At 37.5% G+C, this 27,082-nt stretch overlaps 1 protein-coding gene across 3 annotated transcripts in view; it reads left to right on the forward strand.

The window, feature by feature from the left end:
- grb2b (growth factor receptor-bound protein 2b) overlaps positions 1 to 27,082 on the forward strand; it is a 56,856-nt gene that overhangs the window by 23,296 nt on the left and 6,478 nt on the right. For all 3 annotated transcript variants that reach the window (XM_079822026.1, XM_079822025.1, XM_079822024.1), the window contains one exon: positions 20,954 to 21,051. In XM_079822026.1, coding sequence (XP_079678152.1) covers positions 20,954 to 21,051 — 98 coding nt within the window. The remainder of the gene's footprint in view (positions 1 to 20,953; positions 21,052 to 27,082) is intronic.

Here is a 27,082-nt window from a genome sequence, read left to right on the forward strand (position 1 = left end):
TAAACCTAAAAGCTGACTGTCAGTTTAAGAAAAAAACTCTTTATCAGTTCTTGTCTTAGTCAATAAGCATCATGTGGATGTTAAACTGTTGCTTTTGAACAGACGGACTCTTCTGTTTTGCCATTTTAAACAGGCATTTGTTTGGTGACTTCTGTGCAACAGAGTCTTCTCGACTGGTCTGGTTACAGACCACATTTCGGAGGCTTTTTATTTAGAGCATCATGACCGCATGGGGTTCTCTGAAGCACATGCAATGATGATATTATGTGTTGCTCAGTTTTCCTTTGTGAATGTCTTGTGAGGCACTTTGTTAATGTCCTTATCTGTAATATAATAATCAAATATTTGGTAGCAGTTGTTGTGGCACTTGCTAAATTATTTAAACCTACACGCTGGTGCTTTGGTTATAGTTTGTATGACTTATCAGTGAAAAACACTTATTAGTTTGTTTTACACTGGAACAATCATAAGTTGTTCAGCCCTTTGAACTTCCCATATTTTGCATAGGCTGTTATAGTGCTTGACTAACCTTCCATTACGAAGCTGATACTGACTGTCGATTGTATATTTAGAATTTTAGATTGTTTTGTAGGTTAAGTATCATTAAGTGGCTGTTATATTCAATTTCATTGTGTTTTCATAAAGAATTTTCCAAAATAATGACTGGAAATTTCCAGTAACGTCTTGTGGTTTTGAATCACTCTGCCAGCAGAAAGAAGGAACTCATCTACATTAGATGTACATCAGCTGAGCTGTCTAAACATGCACTTTGGTTTATGTTCTCGGGTGAATTGTGCACTAGTCATAATTAAATCTAGCTCTTTTGAAGCTTTATTAAGATTTGCTTGCACATCCATCAAAGGGCTTTCTACAACATGCTTTTCATATCAAATTAAAGTTTTTTTTAATCCACCTTATTCCCGACTAGCATACTGCGTTTTGAATTAAGGGTGGCACTTCCGGTTTGGGGAACTTCCATTCAAAAAAGACTGAAACGAGTCATAAGGTTGCCCTACAAATAAATCTTATCCGTCAGTTTGACTGAATGAGCTGTCAATTTCCCTTCATGTTTTATTTTCAGACATCATGAGAATAACGTAACACTTGGTATTTAAATGTGTTGAAAGTATGTTATGAGTATATGACGTTATAATTATGGCAAGAGCTCTATTCAGTCGCTGCATTATTTTCCTCATGATTATTTTGTATTCCACTGTAACAGGATAGAAAAAGGACAACATATACTGCACATTTGTGGTCTGTTCTCCCGATTTAATTTATGATATTTCCAATTAATAATTATGACTGGAATGCACGAATAAACTCTCGTTCATCACCTATCTTTCCAGGTTTGTTTTTAGAGGTAAATACAATTTATTATCAATCAAAATGACAGAAATCACTTTGAAATGGTATCGTACAATGATGAAGTTAATGGACATTTTTCATTAAGGCATTGTATGTTATATGTTACAGACATATGTTATTGCTGTGGAAATATTTCTTCACGGTCTGCTGGAACCTTGTTGATGCTTTTACACTTTTAAATGTGCATTTAATGTTTTGATGGTTGAAGGGTTAGGTATTATTGTGTTCATAGAGCGAGCCTTTCACTGCTTGTTTACAGCTTAACGGAAGTTACACCCATAGTTTGCGCAAAGCGCCATGGGGCGTAGGAATAAGGTGGATAATTCAAAATGTATTGTGGTTATGGAAACCTTTCTCCCTGTAATTTCCAGGTCTGAAGAAGCCATTATAGATATTTACATACATTTACATAATTGATCTGTGATGGAGAGACCTTAAATGTGTCTTTCATCACTGTTTTTACGGTGTTCTCACTGTTCCTATGCATTTTATAATATTTACGTGGGGTTTGCTGTTTTATATTTCCTGCTCTTTTTAGCTGTTTATGGAAGTGTTTGTGCAAATGTAGATTGGTTTTATCCGACTTTTATCTCTTTTTCTTAATCATCTTGTGTATTTATTAATCATGCTGAAGTAAGAGCATAGACTGCAAAAAAAATATGGATGTAGTGTCCGTGATGTCCGTGGGCAAAGAGGCGGGACGTGGGTGGAGCTGAGGTGACGTGATGACTAAAGGCCAATTTATACTTCTGCGTCGAGTGCATGCAGAAGGTACGCCGTACCCTACGCCGTAGCCTGACGCGCACCTCTCCAAAAATGTAACAACGCGTCAATTCTACGCGGACCGCAATCGCTGTGATTGGTCTGCCAGAACCCTTCCCTCAGGTCAATAAATAAATAAAAAATCTGCGATAGGAGTGTGTGTGTGTCCAGAAATGGGATGATAGTTCCTTACGTCTGCTATAACACAATATTTTGTAGTTCAGCGATTCTTTATGCTAGTAAATAAATACATAGATCCGCTGAATATAGTTTATTTATTTTCTCATTAAAACCAAAGAATGTTAATCAGTAATTTTATATCAAGAACAGGGACACATTAGGGTACATTTCGTGAATGAAGTCTCCGCAACAGTGAACCTTGGTGTGCACCTGAACACACCAAAAGGACTACAGCCGACTGTCAACTAGCGTGTGAAGGAGATAACTGTCTATTTAAACAAATATATTTGTCTATATTCATCATTCAAAAAGGAAAGCGAAACTTAGGCTACAGGTATACAAACCATAATCAAAGCAGCGCTTGCTTACTGTTTTTAAATATCAATCACGCTGATCACGTTCTTTATTCCACTCCGCTCATGTTATTAGGAAAATATTTGTGCGGTAAGATGGCGTACAATTATAACAGCCTTCTGTCTGTTCAGTTTTGACTTACTTGCTCGCTTTTATCACTTTTTCTCCTATTCTCATGCACTGACTCATTCGCTAATCTGAACAGCCAATCTGAGTTCTCTCTCTCACGACAGACCGACGCTGATTCTACATGTTGAATCGTCCAAAAACAGCCCGACGCTGCTTAGAAGCTTGGCTTTACAGTGAACATAGGGATATGACATCACTTAACAAGTGCTTTTAATTTTGCTGAAATATTAGAACTATTCGTTTTCATAGCTTGAAAAAATAACTGCCTTACATGAAAATATGATGTGTAAAGTCATCGTACATAACAGATCGTTAAAAAGGGTCTCAACTAGCAGAATACAAGCATATTTATTTCAGTTAGAGACCAAACTATACCAAGTATTTGTATGAAAAAGCGTTGTTGGTGCACTTGTAAACATACACATGATGCTTTTTTATAAATTTCAGCCAATGGAAACTGAATCTCGGGTGTGGTGGGTGGGTAGGGTAGGGTACAGTGGGTAGGGACGATGTGTAGAGACCAATTGGACACTGTTTTACAGCTGGAACACTCTTGGATTGGTTTGATCGCTCAAATCGACAGGTCTTGTTTTACCATGTGCCATAGATTAGGAGCGCACAGCTGAAACAGCGTTACCATCTCTAGTAGTAAATATAATTATTTCTACTTATGCTTAGAACAATTTGAATTTCAAGCCATTTTGGAGCCATGTGAGTGCAATGTCTATAAAAAGGAGGAGTTAACAATTGGCTATTTGGATCCAAAAAGTGCGAGAATCCTGAATAAAAGTCAATAAATATTTGATTTCTCTTCAGACTGATGTTATATAGGCTATCCACCAAGAGTTTTAGAGCTTTTTGAAGGTCTAAAATACATATTTTTGTAACTCACAGAAAGCCAGTGCCTCGCACACAAATGTGTGAGACGTCTATAAATGTATCAGTGTTAATATCTTAGCAGTTGGGTGTGGAATCTGTAAAATATGTATGATGTTCTTCTTTGGACAGTCAGTGACGCATCCTTTGTCCTCCTCGTCATCTTTCTGACCCAGGCATTCTGGGAAATAGCATCAGCCTGAAGGGGGACCGAGCATGTGCAACGGCTCCCTGGTGACATCAGCATGCGAGCTTGCAGCCGGCTTGAACGCTACTTTGTTCTCACTTCCTGTTGGGTACAGCTTCCACCCCCAGCAGTTTCCTGTATCCGCAGAGCTAGTGGGGTGCGTGCGGTAAACATTGAGCAGTCTGATGATTCTACTGCAGATTTACTGTCTAATCACTGTTAAAACGTGTCCCGTCCTGCTTCAAACGGCGTACGCGTACTTGATCGGAATTTTTTTCCCCCTGATATCCTTCAGGTTTTTTTGCCCTTTGTATTTCATGAGTTGGTCATCGCTCTCTGTTGGTAATCATTCTCGATTATTAATTGTGTGGCACATACAATCAGATTCCTTTTGCAGAAATTGAATTATTTAATTCTGTCTAAAATCTTTTCAGTCTCTTCAATCTTAGTTTAAAATCACTTAAGACCACAAGTTAATTTTGAAGTGAACAAAAAGAATGAAAAATAAATAAACTTATGGTGTTAAATGATTTCGTTATTCGTTTCATATTCATTCAAATCCAATTTTAACAGCATTTTTAAATAAATATAGAATAAAATAATTTAAATGAATAATACAAAAAGAAATTGTATAAGTGTATCAATTGTACAGTCATTTACAGTGCAATATTTCATTCTGATTTATTTTTGTGTGTTTGTGTAAATTTGCTGTCTTTTAAAAATGTTTTATTTAAATGTCATTTCACACTTTCATTGAAAAAGCCATATATCGGTTGAGCACTAAGTGTGTATGTTTATATTACACTCTTTACATTCAGTGTTACTGTGTTTACCAGTGTGAGTTCTTAGTAGCTTCACATTGGATATGTTTGTCTCTAATGTGTAAGTAGATGATATTTCCCCTCCAGAGAACAACAGCCTCAAGCTTTCTTTGGTATTTTCTATTTTCTAAGCATAAAAAGCTCCTGTGTGCAGCATGACTCTGTGAGCATTGCATTAGCAAAAGCCTCACTCGTGCATTCTACATGAGCGTCTGCTGAAATGCTGTGTGTTGTGAACGCAGTTACCTCACCACGTTTCAAATGAAAATATAGCCAGACATGGAGAGAGTGAGTTGTATGTGGCATCACCGATGAAGGGTGAGGCTGCTGCCCTCGTCAGGGCCGTTTCCAGCAGCACAGCAGTGTTATCAGCTGTCAGTATCTTTAGGGACTGAGTCATTGCCGCTAGACGTCCTTTGTGGGTGTGTTAAGGTGACTAAAACACGGCTCATTAGAGCTCATCAGCTCTTTGTTTGGAGGAACTACAGCCATTCTGAAACTTGAAACTGTTGTGTTGAAAAAATTTCAAAAAATTTGCACCTATGAAATTCCCCTTTCTTTTTTTTGTGGTAATTTTCTTCATGTCATTCGTTGTTTTATGTCAATTTGACTTATGGTCTTAAAATGAAAACTTGCTGTTAATTTACTCAACCGCAGGCCATCCCAGATGTAACTTTTTTTCCTTCAGGGTTAGGGTTTGTATTTGCAAGACAAAAAATACGCAAAACATAGTAATTTCCAAGATCGTGTCTAAAAAGCAGAAACCCACTTTATAGATCACATAACACACAAATTGATAAAGGTCTATTTTAAATCATTCGAAGGAGATAGTTCACCCAAAAATGAACATATGCTGTTCATTTCTCACCCTCAGGCCATCCAAGAATGTACTAGGTGTCTTTTCATGAGTAGAGCAGTAATATAAATATAAATATAAAAAAGAATAGTTAAGAATGGCATTATTGCACTTTTATTTAGTTAGTTTAAATAAAATCTTAAACAAAATAGTAAATGACGACGTGTGATAATACTATTATATTTTAAAATAAAAATTGAGTATTAAATAAAAATACAATTATTTTACAGTGCACTTAAAATACAATGCTAATATTTACATTTAAATGTTTTTTTTTAATATGAACTTTCAACATTTTCAGACCTAAAATCAGCAAGCTTTTGTTTTGCTAGGAAATAAGTATATGCACTGCCAAATGAAGCACGTCAGTGACTGTCACAGCTTTGTGTTTTACTCTGAAACCGGCAGATTTATCATTCAGTTCGAATGGAAATCTTGTACAGAATTAGTTAGTCGATCTAAAACGGTGATCATGCATAAACAACCATGTCGGTATGCAAATTAGTGTTTTTATTTTATTTATTTATAGTTTGGCTGCACAAGCTCACCACTTATGTGCACTCCTGCATATAATGCAAGTCAATGGGTGTCGTCACTTTGAGAGTCAAAAAACATAAACAAAAAACATATACAGGCAAAACAAAATGGATTGTGGCTCATGACTAAGAGTGCTCAGATCAGGATTTTTGGAGCCGATCACATAAATCAGTATCTGCCCATACAATCACCGATACCGATCTATTTGAAGCCTTCTTTTTATCATGTAGAATTATTTATAGGGATGCTCCAATCAAGATTTTTATAGACATTCATTCAGGGCCTGTATGTCATTAAATTACTTTGCAAGTTATTTAATAAAGAAATGTGAATTGCACGTCACCTTCAGCATTATAATTATTTTACCCGCACTGGACAGAGATTGAGACTGTGCCACTGCATGTCTTCCACAGACCGATCGTTTCACTTCATAAAACCTCAATGAATTGTCATTAGGGCTGCAGGATTAATCAAAATCGAACAGCAATCGCGATTTGGCTTATGTGCGATTATGAAAGCGCAAAGGCTGCGATTTTAAAGGGGTGGTAAAACACATTCTTTTGAAGGCTTGATTGTGTTTGTGGGGTGCACTGTAACATGTGTTCATGCTTTGTTTAAAAAAAAAATCATTATTTTTCATATATTTGACCTTTATTCTACACTGCTCTTTCCCTCCTTGTAAAAACGGTCTGATGATTTCCGGGTTGTATGAAGCCAGTCCCTCAAAAATACGCGATGGGCTCAGATTGGTTAGCTGGCCCAGTGTGTTGTGATTCGCTAACCGCCTAGTGCACGTTTGTCGGAAACGTCACGCCCCTTACCTTTACCGGTAGACTGTGCTTTGGTCAGTATTAGAAACAATGGCGTCAATAAAACCATACCAATCTGAGCCCGAATCAGACCCAGAACATTTTAGTGAAGATAATCGAGTAGAACCTGTTCATTCCTCAAGAGTAAAGACTGCGGATCTATAGTGATCGCTACTGAATGGCACTGTTACTTTTGTATTTTTAGAACGATTATAGCCAAATATCTGTCGCAAGAACTATTAACCCAAAACACTAAACACTGGCTTTACTAGTAAGTTAGCCAAATCACACACAGAGCCATGTTTAGCATGCCTGTAGATAAACAACACATAAAAGCTCTAATCAAAGAATCATTTACACTAATGCCAGGTTTGCTGTTGAGATTTTAACGTTAGTGTTTGTAACGATAGGTGTTCGTCGGATAACGTTAAGTATGAATGAGCATTTAACAGACTGGTTTGCAGAACAGCGCTGTCATCTGTTTACTTCCTTGCTACAATGTACAACCTATTACAGGAAAACACATCGATGAAAAATAAATCAGACTTACAGGTTGTGGCCCGTAAACAGCTTCTGTTTGTAAATCCAGCTTTCAGGACAAGCCGCTGTGCATATCCTGTATTGAACTCGCGAACATTGTGGAAGTTTTCCTCCGTGAAATGTGCTGCGGGAGGGAGCCCCGCGCGCGTCGTGCATTCACACACTGGCAGTGTTTGTCTTATGCAGCTGACGTTTTGCAAATCCGGCATTGAACTCGCGAAGATGGAAGTTTCCCTCCGTGAGATGTGCTGCAGGGAGCCCCGCGCGCGCCTGTTCCCTTCTGTCTCATACACACGTGCATATAACATGTTGTATGTTAAACGCTCTGCAACGCACCCCTGTCCCTATGAAGGCTGAACAGAGCAAGTACCCCAGACCTGCAATCCGGATGAATATAACAGCGTTTCCTCGGCATCGCGGCAACAACACTCCAGCCTAACTAACTTATACCACAACAGCGCCGCGATACAAAATGGCGCCCCCGACCCCCCTATTTAATATTCTCGGAGGAGGGGTTTATGTAAATATTGAGCCTGTTGATGTCACCAACCCTGGAGGAATGTGTGTAGTCGCCTACTGGCCGTTTGCTGTAGTTCTTAGAAAGGGATTTCTTTAAAAGCAAATATCTCCCTTTGCTTTAAACTTTGAACGTTGTAACTTTGCAGATGTTGTTTATGCTCAAGCAGCAACATTACACGCTAGCTAAAGTTAGAATAGTGAAATCGTGGTTTACCACCCCTTTAATGAAATAAATAAATGCCCAGCTTGTCAGTGAAGAGCGGCTCTGTGATCAGGAGTAAACGCTGCTCCGTCTGAAAGCACTAGGAGTTTGAGCAACATGTGTCAAACATCTTCACAAACTAGTAATGCGAAGCGTTCATAAACCTGTTGTCCAACCAAATACAACGTTTAATAACATGTTTTAACTCACTTCATATAGTCAATCGAGCTGATTTGGCTTCTTATCATAGAATGTTAATCAGCACTGAATACTTTATTATTATGAAAATACCTGAGAAGGCTTGAAGAACTCAAACACACCATATCTTGTTGCAGAAGTATTATCTTCATGTTTAATCAGTCAAAGCGTTTCTATCTTCGTTTTATTCAGCATACAGCGCAAGCTTCACTTCAATGTACAGGAGTTTTAATCCCCACAGTGGATGCATAAGAGGCTCATATTTCATATTAAAAGACATACACTTTAAGAAATTGATATCAGATAAAAAGCACAGATTTGTAAAATAATATATATATCTTTTTTTTTTCAATAAATCCTTAGACCTTTCTAATAATTTTTAGTCATAGGCTGTCTGCATACTAACAGGTAACCCATAATTTGTAGTTTTCTGTAAAATATAAATATTATTATTATTATACTGTTATATTTATTCTTAAATGCTCTATTTAAATTTGTTAATAATGAATGTTATTGTAATAGTAATATTTCTTATTTTTATTTAGCAATAATCATAATCATTATTATTATTAGTCACATTAATATATAAACACAAAATGTTATACACACTTTTCATTTGTAAAAATTAATAAATAATAATAATCGCATTTTCAATCGCAATTTTAACCAGAATAATCGCAATTGGATATTTTCCCCAAATCGTGCAGCCCTAATTGTCATGAGTAGGGGTGCTCCGATTGATCGGCTACCGATCGCTATTGGTCAATAATGGCTTTGGGAAGTCTCACGGCAGACACTCGTCTCTATGCGTCGTCAGCATGAAATCGGCCTTTATAGAGGCCACCAATCAAAGTTCCCAAATCGATTATTGACCAATAGCGATCAGTAGCCGATCAATCGGAGCACCCCTACTATGACAATTCATTGAAGTTTTATGAAGTGAAACGATCGGTCTGTGAAAGAAACTGAACATTATTTACAACATTACTACCTGTAATCCAAAGCCTCATCAAGTGGTTCTGAACGCATTCTTGGCGATCTGGAGCACGAGCTTCCTGTTGCATAATGACGTATGTGCAGGAGCTCAAACAATTGGAAAAAGCAATCTTCCCAAATGAGATTGCGCAAGCGAAACAAAATGGTAATTTATTTATATAGGTTGTGGCATCCAGGATAAGCACAAGTAAGTACCACTTTTAACAATACAACACAGTCTTCCTTCTCTGTTGTAGACAAACACAGCATCAGTTCACGTGTGAGTTTGCTCCTGCACATGCGTCAAACTGAGGCAGGAAGCTCACGCTTCAGACTGTCGTGAACGTGTTCAGGACCGTTTGTAGACGCTTTGGATTACAGGGAATAATTCAATAAATAATGTTCAGTTTCTTGCACAGACCGATCGTTTCGCTTCATAAAATCTCAATGAATCATCAGGAGACGTAGGTATTAATGCATATATTTTTTGACACTCAAAGTGATGGTAGCCGTTTTTATCTTAGATGTTACTATGTTTCGCAAATACAAATTCCTGTTATTTGTATGGAAGAGATGTTGGAAACCGGGAAACAAACTTTGTGAACAAGGTATTTAAATGGCAGCAGCCCTTGAAGAATCCAATTTCGGATAATTACAGTAGCAGGTACTGAACAAGGTGTCTAAGATCACAATCCCTAGTGGGCTGAGCTCCGCAGAGCTCATTAAAACAGCCTCCTAAAGCAGGGATTAACACGGCCCGTCACATCTTGTTCACTTTGGCTTGTTAGGAGCATCCTTGCTAATGCCTGTCTCACTCTCACTGCCTCTGGATTAGAGACATGTCCATAAACTGTCCATCAGTAACTGTGACTTCTGCTCATGTGACATCGAGGACACTGGGTTACGTAACAGCTCAATCCATGATTTATAATTCACGGATGGGCGAGCAGAAAGACTTAGTCAACCTATAGAGCTAAACAGGTTCGATTTAATCTCCTGATTTGAGTGCGACAGATTAAATATTCAATAGTTCAGATCAGCAGTCCTTACATGTGCCATGTGTCCTGCTCACTCACTTTCTTTCTTCTGTAAAACACAAAAGATGACAGGTTGAGGTCCAAACAGACTCAAAAAGCACAGGCATTTTTAAAAAAAAATGATCTTTTGTGAAAAAGTAATTCCGATTTGAATGAACATGATAGTACACTCATGATAGTACTACATGATAGTAAAGGTTCTATATGGCACCAAAAATGGTTCTTGGCTCGTAATCATAGGGGAACCTTTTTTAGTGCTATATAGCACCAATTTTGGTGCTTCAGTGGTTCTTCAGCGGTTCTTCAGAGGTGCTATATAGCACCTTAGTCAAAGAACCGCTGAAGAACCGCTGAAGAACCTCTGAAGCACCAAAATTGGTGCTATATAGCACTAAAAAAGGTTCCCCTATGATTACGAGCCAAGAACCATTTTTGGTGCCATATAGAACCTTTTTTTTTTTTAGAGTGTAAGTAAATTATGACACCCTTTTTATTTAGTGAACTATCTCTTTAAGATTTATGTTTGGCAGACAATAAAAAGAGCAAAAAATCTAGAGACACACCGATATTAAAAGCTGGTACTAAAATATTTGTTATGCATAAAACAAAAATGATTGGTTGTGTTTTGTGTAAAGAAAAACTATTCAAATTAAGGGGCTGTTTATACAACTTCATTTTCAACTAAAAACATGACTGGAAAACGTTAACTTTGATTTTGCTGCTGTTCTTTTACGTGACAACTGTGTTTTGCGGGCCTGAAAATGCAAACTTTTGAAAATGGGTTTCAAAGTGCACGTTTTTGAAAACAAACGACAAAAATGTAAATTTGGGAAAACGGTGACTTCATGCGCATGCGGATTACGTGTTCAGTCTATAGGTGCGTAGTGACATTGTAGGCCACCCACTGGTCTGCCATGAATAATACAGCGTTTTTAGTCGTTTTTGCAAATCCTTGTGAACGAGGGTCGTTTTAACAATGTTTTAGCCAAAGCTAAAATAAATCATTTCAATTTAGGCATCACAACATAATAATATACTGTATGATCGATTAATATTCATTTAGAGATTTGTTAAATATTACAAGAAATTGTATTAGACAATTTCTCGCATGGTTTTTATTTAGGTAGAAACTTTATACAGGAAAGCAATTGCGTGAGCAGCCGAGCACACAAACATTCAGGAGCTGGTGGTTTTCAACCTCTGCCCCATGAGTTTTATAAATGAAATGGCTTCACAACTGAAAGCTACCTTGAAAGCTACTAACTTGTGCTCTCTCTCTCTCTCTCTCTCTCTCTCTCTCTCTCTCTCTCTCTCTCTCTCTCTCTCTCTCTCTCTCTCTCTCTCTCTCTCTCTCTCTCTCTCTCTCTCTCTCTCTCATTATTTCATTCAAATTCATTAAAAAAATTTAATCTTACATCGCTACTTTATTTCATTTCACTTTAATGAAAATTACTGTTATTTTCCTGTCCGTTCGGTCAAACGTACATGCTGGCAAATAATCATGGCCACCCGACATTATTTATATAATTTATTTTAATAATACGGACATTTAAAACTACTCTGTGCATTAAGACTTGCAGTGTAAACGCAGCCTGAGTCAGAATGCATGAAATGGCATTAGACATCCCCTTTAAGGGAAGGACATGAGCCATTACCATAGAGACTTTTGGGGCGCTATTCTAACAGACTTCATTAATCCCTGAAATATGATGTAATGTATTCTGGGCGTACAAGTGCGAGTGAGCTTTATTTAAACAGCAATCAGAAATCCCAGCGGGAGAGGTGTGAATCGGGATGAAAATGATTACTGTTGATTGACTCCTGCAGCCGCCTGCTTCTGATTGCGGAGCCCTGTTGTGAAGGAAAATGCAAAATGCCGGTTTAAACGTTCGCCTCATCTCCATTTTAGCATTTCTGCGTGAATGTTTTCTCCAGGGTCAGCAGAAATGGCATAGCAATGCAAATCCAAGTGTAACAATGCCACTTAACCGTAATCAAACCCTGGTAATTACTGTAATTTGTGGTTTGTGTGACCTTGCCCTCCTCATCTGAAGGGATAATGAAGCGCAGTGACATCACGTCTGATCGAGTTCTGCCTGAAAAGGACTCTTGGGGGTAATGAGCACAATAAGGACTCTTTGCTTCCATAATGAGGTCAAACTTTCTAATTACCACAGCTTCATTTAAACGGGCTTTAAATGGGTTTTGTCCATTTGTCTTACTGCCTGCAGTAATATGAGCATTTTGAAACGTCTCAAAGTGCTAAACCTTGTAGATCTTTGCTCATTGATCCTTAAAGATTAAGATTTGGCTTCTCACGATTACTTGATACATTTAATTAATCGTGCTCGGTTACCAATGTAATGGTATCGTGAGTGACAGCCCTAATCAAGATGTTTCTCTCATTCCTCTTTTCTTCCGGAAGCACATTCAGCGTGATTGACCTGCGTGACAATCCTGACCCCGGATTGCGTCCCGGGGTCAGGCCTGCGGTACTGGGTCGAGTGAAGGAGCAAGATGCCGCATGTGTTCATTTTCTCTATATAAATACAGAAATTAAAGTAAATTTGCTTCTCTTTTCTTTTATTCCGTTCTATTCTATTGTTCAAATATCATCATGTAGAGTCTTTGTGTGTATGTGACAGACTGACAGCGTCTATTGCCTGTCCAACTGTTGTCCAGTCAGTCATAAGCAGAGACTGACACTAGCGCACACACTGGTGTCTTTGTGAAAGTGGACACTGAGATGAATAGAAGCCTTGTTGTGGTGCACATCAACATCTATGGTGGTGTAGTGTGCCCTGACCTTTTGTGAAGTCGTGGATTGATAACAGCGCACGGGTTATGATATGAACCGCTGGCCTATATTATATCTGTCACTTTTCCACATTGATGTTTTCATTTGCTTAGGCAGACATCACTTTTTATTGCCCATTCTTAGGGTTCAGCATTCAACTTCAAAACGATTTTATTTCATTTTCGTTTATATTTCTCATGCTTTTTTTGTTTTTATTATTTTTTAATTGTATGTGTGTATGTCAAACGTTTTGAAACATTGCTATTTTTAATGTTTATGAAAGAAGTCTCTTTATGTTCATCAAGGCTGCATTTATTTGAAAAAAAACATTCATTTATGCAGAAAAAACTGTAATTCTGTGAAATATTATTACAATTTAAAATAATGTTTTTCCATTTTTAATATACTTTAAAATATTATTTATTCCTGTGATCAAAGCTGAATTTTCATCAGCATCATTACCCCAGCCTTCCGTGTCACATGATCCGTCAGAAATCAGATTAATATGATGTTTGTTTGGGGGGGTTGTTGGTTTTTTTGTCACCATCAACAGCAGATGATGGGCCGCACAGCAGATTAATCCACACGTTCAGATAATCTACTGTCGTCTTGCATCACAATCCTCTCTGGACTGCATTGCCGCCCCCTCCTGTCTCTCTATCAAGCTATGAAAAGCCTTGACCCTCATCTGATGACGTCAAAATGTCCGCAAATGCGTCATCTCCGTCAGTGTTCATATTATAACCCATTGGTCTTGTTACAACCTGCTATATCGACTGAAGTATAGGTCTTTGCAGTGCATTGTGGGTATCCCGGTGTGTCTTCTCATCTCAGATTGGGAAGCAGCGGCTGTTGGAAGCACGACAGCTGTGGATGAGATTATCTCTGCCACACAAAACCAAAGCGCCATTACTGCTGCACCATAGTCTGATTAAAAGCTGGTGGATGTTGACACAGAGCTGGTTGACAATGGATAGAGATTGTGTAGGCCACAGCGCCCAGCCTGTCACAAGAACGCAGTTGTGTCCACCGGTGAAACTGCCAACAAAGCAAATAGTTTTCTTTCTCTCCGATTAGATGTTTCAGGTTCAGCTGTGTGTATTGGATGAAAAAAATGGTTGACTATTGTTGAAAAAGAGTGTTGTGTGTGAGTTTGACCAGTTTATCTCTAATATAGATCTGACATCAGCGTCCTCATAAGGAGAGGAATTCAAATTTGTCTAAGCTTGCATGCTGGACTAGCCTGAAAATAGTGTGTTATTATAGTATTTTATTACAAATCTGAAATGTTATTTGAATACGTGGGCGTCGGAGCCATTGTGTGTGTGTCTTTTTGCGATCAATGACATTGGACCCATCCACAGACATTATCCACAGTCTTTCAGCTTATTTATGTTCACAATGTGTAGTAAAATAAATAGCCTATAAATCACTTAGTTTAGACTGGAGTGAGGTGAACCCAGAACAAAGTTATTAGCTAGCTGATAATTTTATGAAATTGTATATGGCAGAAATTTAGGCTATTTGATCATTTTTTTAATACTACTTTTTAATATTGATATGATTATATACCAAAACAATTATCTGTAAATAGTGTAAAAATAAGGTATCAAAATAAGATAAGCAAAAATTACAAACTTTCTTTGAATTTATCTAAAATGTATTGTCAGTATTGCGCTTGCAGATCACGTGGGTAGGGTACTTTTTTACTGTGCGTGTGTGTGTATGGATGACCATGTCCACCACCGAAGACCATTTTTGACCCAGGAAAAACCCTGTGCTACAAAGAAAATAGGATTAATTGACCAAAAAACATCATAAGCTGACTTTGATGATTGCCAGATCTTATTAATATATATAATGATTAAAATTCACAGATGTTCTGTTTACATATTTGTGAAGACATTAATTTCTTGCAATCAAGGAAAAACGAATTAGCTGGAGTGCAGCACATCAGAAATAGAAACAGGATGTTCATCAACTGAAAGCATCAAGATGTGGCTCAACGAGCTCCACTGATTATAATCGGCACTATGTAATTTTGATCTGACGCAATATAGATAGTGTTGTTTTGTATGTGTGTTTTAGTTATTGACTTCTGCACCGCTGTGATATATTTATACGGCAATATGCAATATTGCAGCATTATAAACCATTGTATATAATAATCATAAATAATTTTATACTAATTGTCATATGAATATTTCTCTGGAGCACATTTCATGGAGTTCAGTTTTCAGGTCTGTGCATTTTCTTAATTTGTAAAGATCAGTTTTCATGTCACCTCTATGAATGATTGCGTTGCTGTTCTATCCCGAATGTTCTGGTGACTAGAGATGCACCGATTGATTGGCCAGGGATCGGAATTGGCCGATTTTCTGCATGATCGGCCGATCAGTCTCACGTGTCTCCGATTTTGAGCCGATCCGTCTACATGCGGCGGTGAGCACGAGCGCGGCCGCGACATTGACGTCAGAGCCACACTCGCGCTCACAGCCGCATGCAAACACTAGAAGACACTAATTATGCCATTTGTGAAACTTGTAAGGTTAAAATAAACCGTGGGGGAACCACCAGGAAAGCGCACAACACGACAAACCTAATTAGACACTTAAAACTCCATCACATGCCCAGTTTGAAGAAGGTAACGTTAGTAAAGGTAAAACGGCTAAAGCTGGCCAGAGCTCAGAGCCAGCCACAGGTCTGCAGCCTGTCCTATCTTTCCTTGGTATAAGCAGCGAAAAGACCAAAGCAATTACAAAGAAATTATGGACTTCATGGCGCTGGATGATCAGCCGAACGCATAAACCGTCACTTCATGAGAATTTAGCGTTTCATTTGAGAGAACTGTCATATCATGAACACAGACACTGAAGGGCAACGGCAACCCGTCAAAATAAAAGTTTGGTTTAAAAAATGTTTAATTGACAGAATATATTAGGCTACTGTTGTAGCCTACAGTAGATTTAGCACCGGCTCTATGTAATAATAATAGCTGGCAACATTTATTACCCAAACTACTGAACTATTTATTTGGAGGAGTATTGTACATTTTAAGGTTTGTTCATTCATAGGATATTTTGTACTTTAGTAAAAAAAGAGAAAAAGGTCAATTTATAATGTTTTGTTTCATAAAACAACTGATTTTCAGTTATTTGTTATTTCTACTTCTTTCCAGGCACAGAACACTTATTTTTTGAGAGTTGTTTAAGTGAGAGAAGATCCTGTTGTAATGTTTAATCATTTATTTTAGAAGAATTTTTTTTTTTTTTTGTATATGTTGTCAATTATAGTTCTTAGAAAGAAAATCGTAATCGACAAAAATCAGTATCGGCCGATCTCATTAACAAAAACATTGAAAATCGGAATCGGCCTAGAAAATTGGAATCGGTGCATCTCTACTGGTGACAGGTTTGATTGAGGTGTTGTAATGGATAAACGCACAATCTTAGGTTAGTCCGCCTTTGATCAGAAAATGTCAAGCAAAAGGGATCACATGCTCATGCATTGAAACTGCTTGATGCTTAAAAGCAGTTTTGCAAGAACACTTGTACAGTTCCCGTCGTGCACTTTTTGGGTTTCTTTCATTTCCTCTCTACGATCATTCCATCTCACACAGGAGAATGGGGTCACTTCCCTGAAGCTTGTTGGCATGATGATCTTGTTCACTCAAAATCTCCCATCTCGTTTAATTTGCAACTGGTCCAGAAACTTAAGCTCGAGGTATTTTCCCTGTGTGAACAACACACTCTGTTCTTTTGATTTCGTTAAATGAAGCCTTGCAATAATGCTATACATCCATAAGGCCCTTGTTCTTTACCCAGCCTTTCTTAATCGTGTGCTCTTCCTCTTTAAGTATTCATGTTTTTTCACTGCCGCTTGTCTAAAATTAAAGTCTGAATTTGCAGACAGGTTTGTGTTGCACGACGTCGATGCTCTTCACGAGAGTCTAATAACACTGTCCGTTTAATGTATTAGATCCCAATTTAAATCTGGATTTTCATGTGCATTCCATTTTTTTATTGCATGTCATATGCTGTGTCCGAAATCGCCCCTAAACCCTTAAATAAGGCTCTATTTGGAGATGGTCCTCACTGCAGAACATTAGATTCAGGGGGCGGGGTTGGATCCAGATCCAACACCTCCCACTTTATATACTTTGCTGTATTACTGCAACAATGGAGCCGCAAACTTCACATACTTTTAAAAAAGGTCTCAATGTCCCAGTTGTAAACATGACGGCTTTCTTCTTCCACGAGGGAGTTTGGAGTCGCACCATTTGTTTCCAGGGAGACCGTTAAAGAATGCGACGCGCACATCTCACACAGTAACATCCTGTAGAATTCAACAGAAACTCAAGAAGGGTTTCCAGTTAAGTGTGCCATATGCATCAGACGTTCAGCCCACGGTCCTGAGACTACATCTACCCCAACCCTATACCTACCCCTACCCCACACCCTGGATCTGGATCCAACCCGCCCCCCCTGGATCTTTTGTTCTGCAACAACAGAACTACTGGCTATTTGAAGGGACAGCAATTGGTAGTGGTGTCTGAAACCATAGTGGACATTATCGATTGCACTCATTCAATCCCATAATGCACCGTAATAACGAGTGTACAACTGATGTGCACTCAATGGCTTGAGAACGGCCATAATGCACTGTGAGAGTTGAGCGCCGAATTAATTCCCACGTCTGACTAGATGTCATCCAATGTGGTATAAATGTATGTTTTTTCATGTTTAATTATCATCAATATGGTATAGAACATTTAAATAATGGTAACATGAAGTTTAATATTTTAAATAATTATCGTAGGCTGCAGTATGATTTTGATAGGCTTTGTGAGATTCACTCTACTATGCAGGGTTTTTCCTACATTGAATTTTTTTTGGCGGCCGCCAAAAAATGTTTTGTCCCGCCAAAGCTTTATTTGATGAGTTATTGTGATTTATGAATGATGTAGAATAGATGCTGCGCTTGTAGGTGAGTGACAGAGAGAACGATCAGTGAGCTCCTCCCCCGCTCGCACGCTCTCTGTCTTCAAAATAAGCATTCTTAGCTTTCTAATATTTCACATATTACGTTAATCAAAATCAAAAGGTCGGAAGACCGAATCCAAGTTGCACGTGGCGCTATCAGACGATATTTTCCTTTAATTACTGCTGGGTGTGAAATGCGCTCAAAAAACATTGACTGATTCTCTGACCAGCTGACATAAAGCATACTTTAAATAAACGGGAAACAAATCCTATCCGGTTATGAAGCGTTTTCTGTGTGTTGACAAATCTTTCGCGATGTTCTAACAGACGGGATTCGCACACAAAGCGTCTGCTAATGTCCGATTCGCCACCTAATGACTCCTTTGAACCGAATCATTTTAACGACTGATTAGAACAACTGAACTGTCCAACACTGAACTCACGAATCCGTTTAATAATTTACTCTGAACACATCTGAAATGAGAACACAAGTGTGCTTACCCAATTTATCAAGAGTGGGTGTAAGAGTTAGTTGTAATTATTCACAGTCTTTCAGCTTATTTATGTTCATAATGTGTAGCAAAATAAATAGCCTATAAATCACTTAGTTTAGACTGGAGTGAGGTGAACCCAGAACAAAGTTGTTGTTAGCTAGCTGATCATTTTATGAAATTATATATGGCAGAAAATTAGGCTATTTGTTCATTTTTTTATTACTACTTTTTAATATTGATATGATTATATACCAAAACAATTATCAGTGTAAAAATAAATAAATAGTGTAAAAATGAGGAACAAAAACAAACATCAAGGTATCCCACATGAAAAAATACTATATTATAGTATATTATAGTATTTACTACACTTATATTTACTATAGTACGGTTCAAAAACACTATAGTATTTACTAGAGTAATTTTACTATAATATACTACAGTATTTTTTCATGTGGGATCAAAATAAGATAAGCAAAAGTTACAAACTTTCTTTGAATTTATTTAAAATATATTGTCAGTATTGCGCTTGCAGATCACGTGGGTAGGGTACTTCTTTACTGTGCGTGCGTGTGTGTGTATGGATGACCATGTCTGTCAGCCACCACCGAAGACCATTTTTGACCCAGGAAAAACCCTGCTATGTGGCAATTTTGTGTAGATGAAGTGTATGTGTGGTTGGGTAAATGATCAGACCCAAACTTGATGCTGGCAGTTAGTGAGATCTCTTTCTCTCCCTCCCTCTCTAAATAAATTAATGATGGCCATCTGTAGCTTTCACTCCAGATTGAAGCCGCTGAGTGGATGGTGTCAATCTCATTGTTGTCTTTTGGGTTTAACAGAGAGCTGTTAGCGCCCTATTATATTTTAAGTATGCATCAGGGAGAGGACTGCACAATCAATTCTCTCTGTATTTCTGTTTGTGGGTTTGTTCGCTCTGTTACTGCACTAAAATCGTCCTGTGAACCGCCCAACATGTCCTCCTACACTTCTGACTGTGCACCCACTTAATTCCAGTAATGAACACACCAAATTGTATGTGCGAGTCAAAAAAAGACAATCGTTGTTTCCAAAAATGGAAAGTATGAAGTATTCTGGGCTTTTTTTTTTTATGTTGACTATTGTGTAAATTGAGGTGTGGTCAGAGACCGCATTAGGCGAAAATGTTGTCAGTGACTTTTAATTTACATCTTTAAAATTCTGTCAATGTTCTGTCAAAACGTACATTGTATGAATAACATACCATGCAGGAAAACGGGCTTATTTCTAAACGTTAAACTACTCGCAGGTTTGAGTAGGTCTATAATTTGGCCTGCTTCGGGACTGTAGTTAGTTATATTTGGATTGCAGATGGCTGTATTTTACCTGTGTTCTCATGTGCTTTTTTTTCACAAGCAAAATTAAACTGAAATTGAATCACAAAGGTTCTAACCATGTGTTAAAACCACATATGGAATCCACCATCATGGTTTTCTGTGATCATCTGTTGCCATATCAAGTGGAAATGGGCATCAGGTTGGACGTTTAGTGGATGTTCTCGCATGCTATAATTGTTCCTAACCTATTTTTGGTCAATGGTCCGTCCCTTGTCGACAAACTTTCTCTTTCTCTCCTCTTCCTTTGGTTGTCTACCCGTCAGTCTTTGCATCGGAAGGATGTTGCACACTCTGTTTCCTCCAAACCACAGTTCTGAGTCTGTTCTCTGGCAAATTTTTGGTCCCCCACCCTCCCTCTCGCATCTCAATGCTATTGAAAAGGACGTTGGCCAATGCAGAGAATCTGAACACAGGCACTATGCTTCAGAATACTAAAAGCAGCTCTGTTGTAACAATCTCAGGACATTTTTGTTTTTGTATCGGTAACTTTCAATATTAGATATGCGACACTTGTCGGCCAAAAACCTGCCAAAAAAAGAAGAAGCCTCAGTCCATAGATACATTTAGCATCCAATCAGATTTAAAGTAAACGCATCACCACACACTCTTTTTTTCTTTTCTTTTTTTTCTCAATTTTTACATATACTGATGATAAAACAAGATAAAAGACCAGGACGCAGGTGGTTTGTACTGGGCGTCAGTATGAGTACTCTTGCATTACACTTTAACACAGGTGTTTAACTATCCAATGCTGGTTTGATGTTTAGCTTCTCTGATAGTGGTGTTGACCACAGTGACTCATGTGCTTGTGATAATTCAACAGGATCTTTTTTTATGCTGTTATATGCGTGACAGCATAATGCTATATGAAAACTATGGTGAAATGTACAATTACAGCTGGATAATCATGAATCATGTTTAATCAGTATTAATCGTCTTCTCTTTTATTCGCAGGTATTAAATGAAGAGTGTGATCAGAACTGGTACAAGGCAGAACTAAATGGCAAAGACGGTTTCATTCCTAAAAACTACATTGAGATGAAGGCGCATCCGTGAGTATATGATACTTCAGCCACCTACACTTTCAAACCACCCTGAGATCATTCACAGCTTTAAAGATGTTTGTGTCGTTTCTGTGCTACCAGCATCACCAAATGACATGACACGAATAGTTCCTCTTTTTCCACCTTAAGAAAAGTGATTTGATTGTTCAGAATAATTTTTCTTTAGATTTGAAAATTTAAGTAACTGAAAGTGCTGAAAGCATGCTCTGATGAACCTCAACAGTAGATGGTGTTCATTTATTACATCATTCAGAATGTACAACTTGATATTTATGTATTAGAAAGGGCTTAAAATAACACACAAAACTGGTGAATCGTTGTTTTGAACGATTTATTAAAATGGTTCAAAAGAAATGATTCCCAGAACTGAACTTCTAGACACTGATCAGTTTTCAATTCTGCAAGTGAAAAAAAAATCTTATATTTTCATATATTTGTAAATGAATTATTTACTCAATCTATTTTAATGGTGACGTACCGGAGTTGTACAGTAAGTGCGTTAGAGTCTGTTATATATTGCTGGACAGAGAACAAACCGTGTATGTGTGTGCTCTATATCACTGATCGCATGCTGCATTCATGTACAGACACATTTAGGTACATTGTGTCATGTGTAGGTTGTTGTGTTTGTAATCGTAGGTTTATGCAGTCAAGTCAAAGTGGTTGATTTAGGTGTTTTTGCCGTCTCTGTGTGGTACTGTTCGATATCGCCGCTTGACGTCTAAAATGAAAACAATCTCATTCTTGTTGTTAAGACTTTCTGCTCCAATTTTAGACATAAAGTCTTGATTTGACCTTCCACAATTTAAGACTGGCAGAAATCCTGTGTTATCAGTGTTGAAAACAACTTTTTGGGGGGATTCAGAAGAACAGCATCTATTTGAAATAGAAATCTTTTGTAACCTTGTTAATGTATTAACAGTCACTTTTTGGTAATGTAAAGGTGCCCTGCCACACACAACCGTTTTTACTTGTATTTTTTTTTTTAAATATGTTAGGTCCATATGTGTTTGTGTTATGTCGTGAATGTGAAAATGAACTGCTACCTCCTCTGTTAGCTCTAGCCACTGAAAAGAAATAAGCGAAGAAATCAGGCCGATTTCAAAAGCTGGCCAGTCTGACTGAGCTCATTACTATTCATGAGCTTGCCCAGTTGACCGCGCCCACAGAATTTGTCTTGCTCAGTGACAGTTTTCATATAGAGCAAGGATGGCTGAACGTCATTATATTATATATATTTATATTTATTAGTGCTGGGCAAATTAACGCGGGCGATTCATTTTAACACATTAAAAATATTTAACGCAGCGTTCGTTTTTATATACATTTTTGCCTAGCATTACATTATATGATCACGCTCTTATTCATATAAATGCTTTTAAACCATCTAAGCGCGACAAGACACAAGATAATACGCTGTCTGTCAGTGTCCTGTCTGTGTGGGTGTGTCTCAATCAGATCCCTAGTTGCGCCAGTCTCATGCACACATCGAGTTCTCTTTCGCTCTTGAACAAACAATAACAACAACACAGATAATTTTGCCAAAATGCCAGTTTTGTTGAGTATTCTCATATTAGGAGTCTTAAATGAGTTAAATAACATCTTAAATGAACGTGAGAAAATGAGATGCGCGTGACAGCACGTCAGATCCGCGTCATGTTCAGCAGTGGCCGATCTTAAAGTGACAGCAGCACTGATGATGTCTGTCATTAATGTTCATCAAAGAACAACGGGAACAGAGAAAAGATGATTAATCTATATTTAATTTATTATTTATGCAGTTAAGAAAGGTGTCTGATAACTGTTCAATTTCTGTATATGTCTTACAGGGAAGGCCACAGGTAAATATAACATTTATTATAATGGGTTTATTTAAAGGCTGTTTTAAGTTCAATTAAATTAAAGTGAACTTTTTTTTTAAAGCCTAATAAATATTGAAATTGGTAGGTTTCAGTTATATTGTAATGGCCTTCATTCATAAAAAGATGCCATTACAACACACATTTAAAATATGCTGTCTTTAAATTGTTTCTACATTAATTTGGAGAGTAACTGAAATTATTACAATAGCAAAATATAAACTCAATTCCCAGCACTATTATATTTATTTATATATATTAGGGCTGTCAAAGTAACATTAAAAAAATAATGCAGATTAATCCATTCTGTATTGGACTTTGACCCTGAGCTGTAAAATGAAGGAGGGAGACGAGAACACACTGCCTATAAAAACGGCCTGATTGAAGTGTGATGTTGATGATAATATCGTCTAAAAAAAGTCGTCTGCAATGTCCACCCCTATCCTACCCAAGAGCGTGTCATATACAAGCCATAAAGTGCTTTTCATATGTATGCGGAAAACTGCGTAGCATATACATTCCCACGACATTGCACACTCGTACTATTGATACGCATTCGCATGAGATCGTGTTGGTCTGCAGCAAGCAATTTGCATATCACAGGAGTTTGTCAACTCTAAAGTACCACATCAATGCAAAGCATCCAGGAGTTAATGTTAATCTGGAGGTACGACCTAGATACACATCCCATGATACCAACTCTATCAGTCAACGTCATCTTCAAAACACACTGGAGTAAACACTGAAAAGCAAATTTAGCAAATCTGCATTTGGCCAATTGAGCAATTCCCTTGCTAAATGGATCACAATGTCCTGCAGACCAGTTACCTTGTATGTACAGTGAAAAAAATCTTCTTCCTGAAGCACTTTTGAATTTATTTCCTCAGCATAGTAGGTCATATTGTTTATTGTTATGGCCAATATCTGAACAGTGAAAATAATAATACAATTATTGAACTTTAATGTCACTAATGCTGATTTTTCATTGATTCATTTTAATTGAAATATTTAAAATTTCAAAAAATATGTATGCAATTAATTTAGATTTATTAATCACACAGTATGTAATTTAATATAAATATATGGCTAGCTGTTAGCCAATCAGAGTCAAGCAGCTTAGCTCGTTGAATATTAATGAGAAGTCTTCCTGCAGGCTTTCTATACCACGCTAGAATGGCTTGAAACGAGGTAACCAAGGCATTTTTTCCACAAAAAATGTTACCTAGTCCATTGTGGCGCAAAAAAATTCCATTCAGGAATTTGTCACACATTCCCAGGTCTGATTACTTTTCCAAACCCCACCTTGTGCATTTTGCAGAATGTCTTCCTTTTTGTCTGTTTACTTCCTGCTAATTTTCGTGGGAACTCTTTGTTGCCCTTTTGCAACCAATCAGCTTGATTGAACTCAAAGTCTTTGTACATGTACCTGGTCCAGGTTGTTCCTCCTGCTCTCTTTCCCTACCGCATTAATGAATGAATGATTGACTAATATTTGCTTGAGAAAGAGAATTGAAGCCCTTGTAATGACACACAATAAGTCTCTGAACATGATCCACCAATCAAAGCCCTTCTTCCCCTCACTCTGAAATGAAGTGACAGTTAGCCGCCATGAGAGTGATTGCTAAGGGGATTGCCAAGTGTTTTTAGTGTGTTGTATGGTTGCTAGGGTGTCCTCTGGCTCAAGCCATTGGAGCTCACCTTGATTTGTTATTTCTTTAGTACTTTTATTGGAATAAACACTATCGAAATTGTTTCTCATTTGCAAATATTTGATAGCCACGTATGTAACTTTTAAATAAAGGAGAATTCATAACATTAGTTTTGGCTGTGGTGTCCTAATGGGAGGGCCTTTGTTATGAATAGCTTCCTCTCTTTAAAAGATAATTGAATATTGATCATTTCCCATCTGTGGTAACTAGTCATCAGTCACACTGTCACAGAAAGGTTTTTTATTCCAAGTTATATTTTTCTCGCTTTTTTTGACAGCCCAGAAAACACACCACAGACTCTTTTTAATATCCTAGGACAGGTACACAAGATCGGCCAGGTTTATGGGAAGGGCAGGCAGCTGTCTCTTATCAGGACAGGGAATGTAAATGTACGTGTTTGAGCGGAGAGAGACACGGCGTGCAGACGGTGGTTGAGTGGAATTTGCCCTAGAGTGCTTTAATGCCACTTCCTGGTGATATGCTCTCTGTGTTTGTGTGTCTGTGGCTTGTGCTGTCCGCATCAAAGCGGACAGGAAAGATTCGGCAGGTACAGAGGAGACGGCCAGTGTTTTTATGCATAGCCTTACATAACAGATCGCCTGACAGCGTAAATGTTGTATTATTTCGGATGGTGTTTTTTTTATTTTAAGTAAAGAGTAAAAGCATCAGCTATATCATTGATCAAAGTAGATATTCACTACATATTTAATATGATTTGAATGAAAATAAAGGTGTGAGGGTTGGAACAATAGAGTGCATTAGTGCCCACCCCCTTTTTCAGCAGCTCTGGTTTTCGGAAGTATTTTTCCCATTAATTTTCCTATAGGGATTTTAAAATAGTCTGTGTTAAAGAGTTATAATCCATAAACCAAGACAATCAGCTACGAGGTGAATCGCAACACTACGAACTTTGATTTGAAACCAAAAATCGGACAAAAAGGATGTATAAAAACAATTAAAAGTTTATTGCAAAATATGGGTATATATACAAATAGTTAAGTATTTCGAGAGCGTCGAGAGATCGACTCGATTACATCATTTACAGCGTTTAATAGGAGTGGGCGGAGCTAAAGAGATCTTTTGGCATGTGTTGCTTTTTTCGACTTTCTGATTGGTGTCATTTTCTGTACAACATCATGGGTAATGTAGTTTTTCACCAGGAATTTAAAAAACACGATTAGAAAGAAAAAGCTGAAATAATGCGGGGTTCAGCAGAAGCAAATACCATTGATTAACAACCTAGTAGCTCACAGTAAGGCTGTCATTAAAGGTGTATAAGTTATCGTTAAAAATCAATTTCCCTATGGAGTTTTTACTTCCGGAACCCAACTGTTGCGCTCTATAGTCCGTTCAGTGTTTCGTAGTATTTTCCCTTAATATGATTTTCACAATCCATGTCTTCTGAATTGATTTCTTTATTTATAATCCACTGGAATTTGTTTAGTTTTTTTAATGATCTGTAATTATGGAATTGTACCCTATTAATGAAACAAGCTAAACTGTAAATAATTTGTAAAACTTGTTTGTTACATTTAAATATTGTTGAATTAAAATATAAACATTTTATATGTATATATTTATTAATATTTGATCTTGTATAGTTTAATCCACATTATTTAAAATGTATAAAAGTTGTTTATAATATAAAATGTAATATATTTTTAAAACACAAGCATCACTATAAATCATTTGTAAAACTCTTTTACGTCCATATCTTGTTCAATCAAAATGCAACAATTGACTTTTTATTATTAATAATACTTCAAATTAAACATGTCATCAACTCTATCTAAGGTCTAGAAGCACAGTGATGAAAATTGGATATTATTTATAATTCCATTCCACACAGTAATTGAACTTTGGATTTGTCAGCTGTTTCTGGTCTCTCCAGTAAATAAAGGCCTTGTCAGGTTTGCTTAACCCAGTTCCCCTGACATCACAGCACACATGCACAAACACAGCAAGTCTTATTGAAGTTTAAGGAGTTCATTCAGTAACTAAGGACATATAGAGTTCGATGTTTTATAAACTGGCTTTATTTTAGAAGCAAAGCACAGGCAGAAGTTTTGATGTCTTTCACAATCTCACCACATCTGCATGTTTTTTGTTCCCACGTGCACATGCACACACGTTCTGTGCTGATCATCTATCTAAACGTATGCTTTTTGCGGAACTTCTAAACTATGTAGCTGATTTTCTCTGTGCTGCCTGTCTTTACTCTCTTTTTTTGTGTGTCTATTATCGGCACTCATCTTCTTTGTCAGTGTTAATTGCTCTTTTGGCTTTCCATCAGGCATCCTACTCTAAGCCCTAATGCACTGAAAATTATCCTCCATCTTTCTATTCATCCACACTTCCATGTAAATCAGTGAAATTCATCTGATCTCTGCCTTCAGCATCTCTCGTTCCACCTCTTCTGTTTTCGGTTTTCCCAATACCATGTCTTTGTTC

The sequence above is a fragment of the Gobio gobio genome, assembly GCF_949357685.1.
Source record: "Gobio gobio genome assembly, chromosome: 1".
Classification (NCBI taxonomy): domain Eukaryota; kingdom Metazoa; phylum Chordata; class Actinopteri; order Cypriniformes; family Gobionidae; genus Gobio; species Gobio gobio.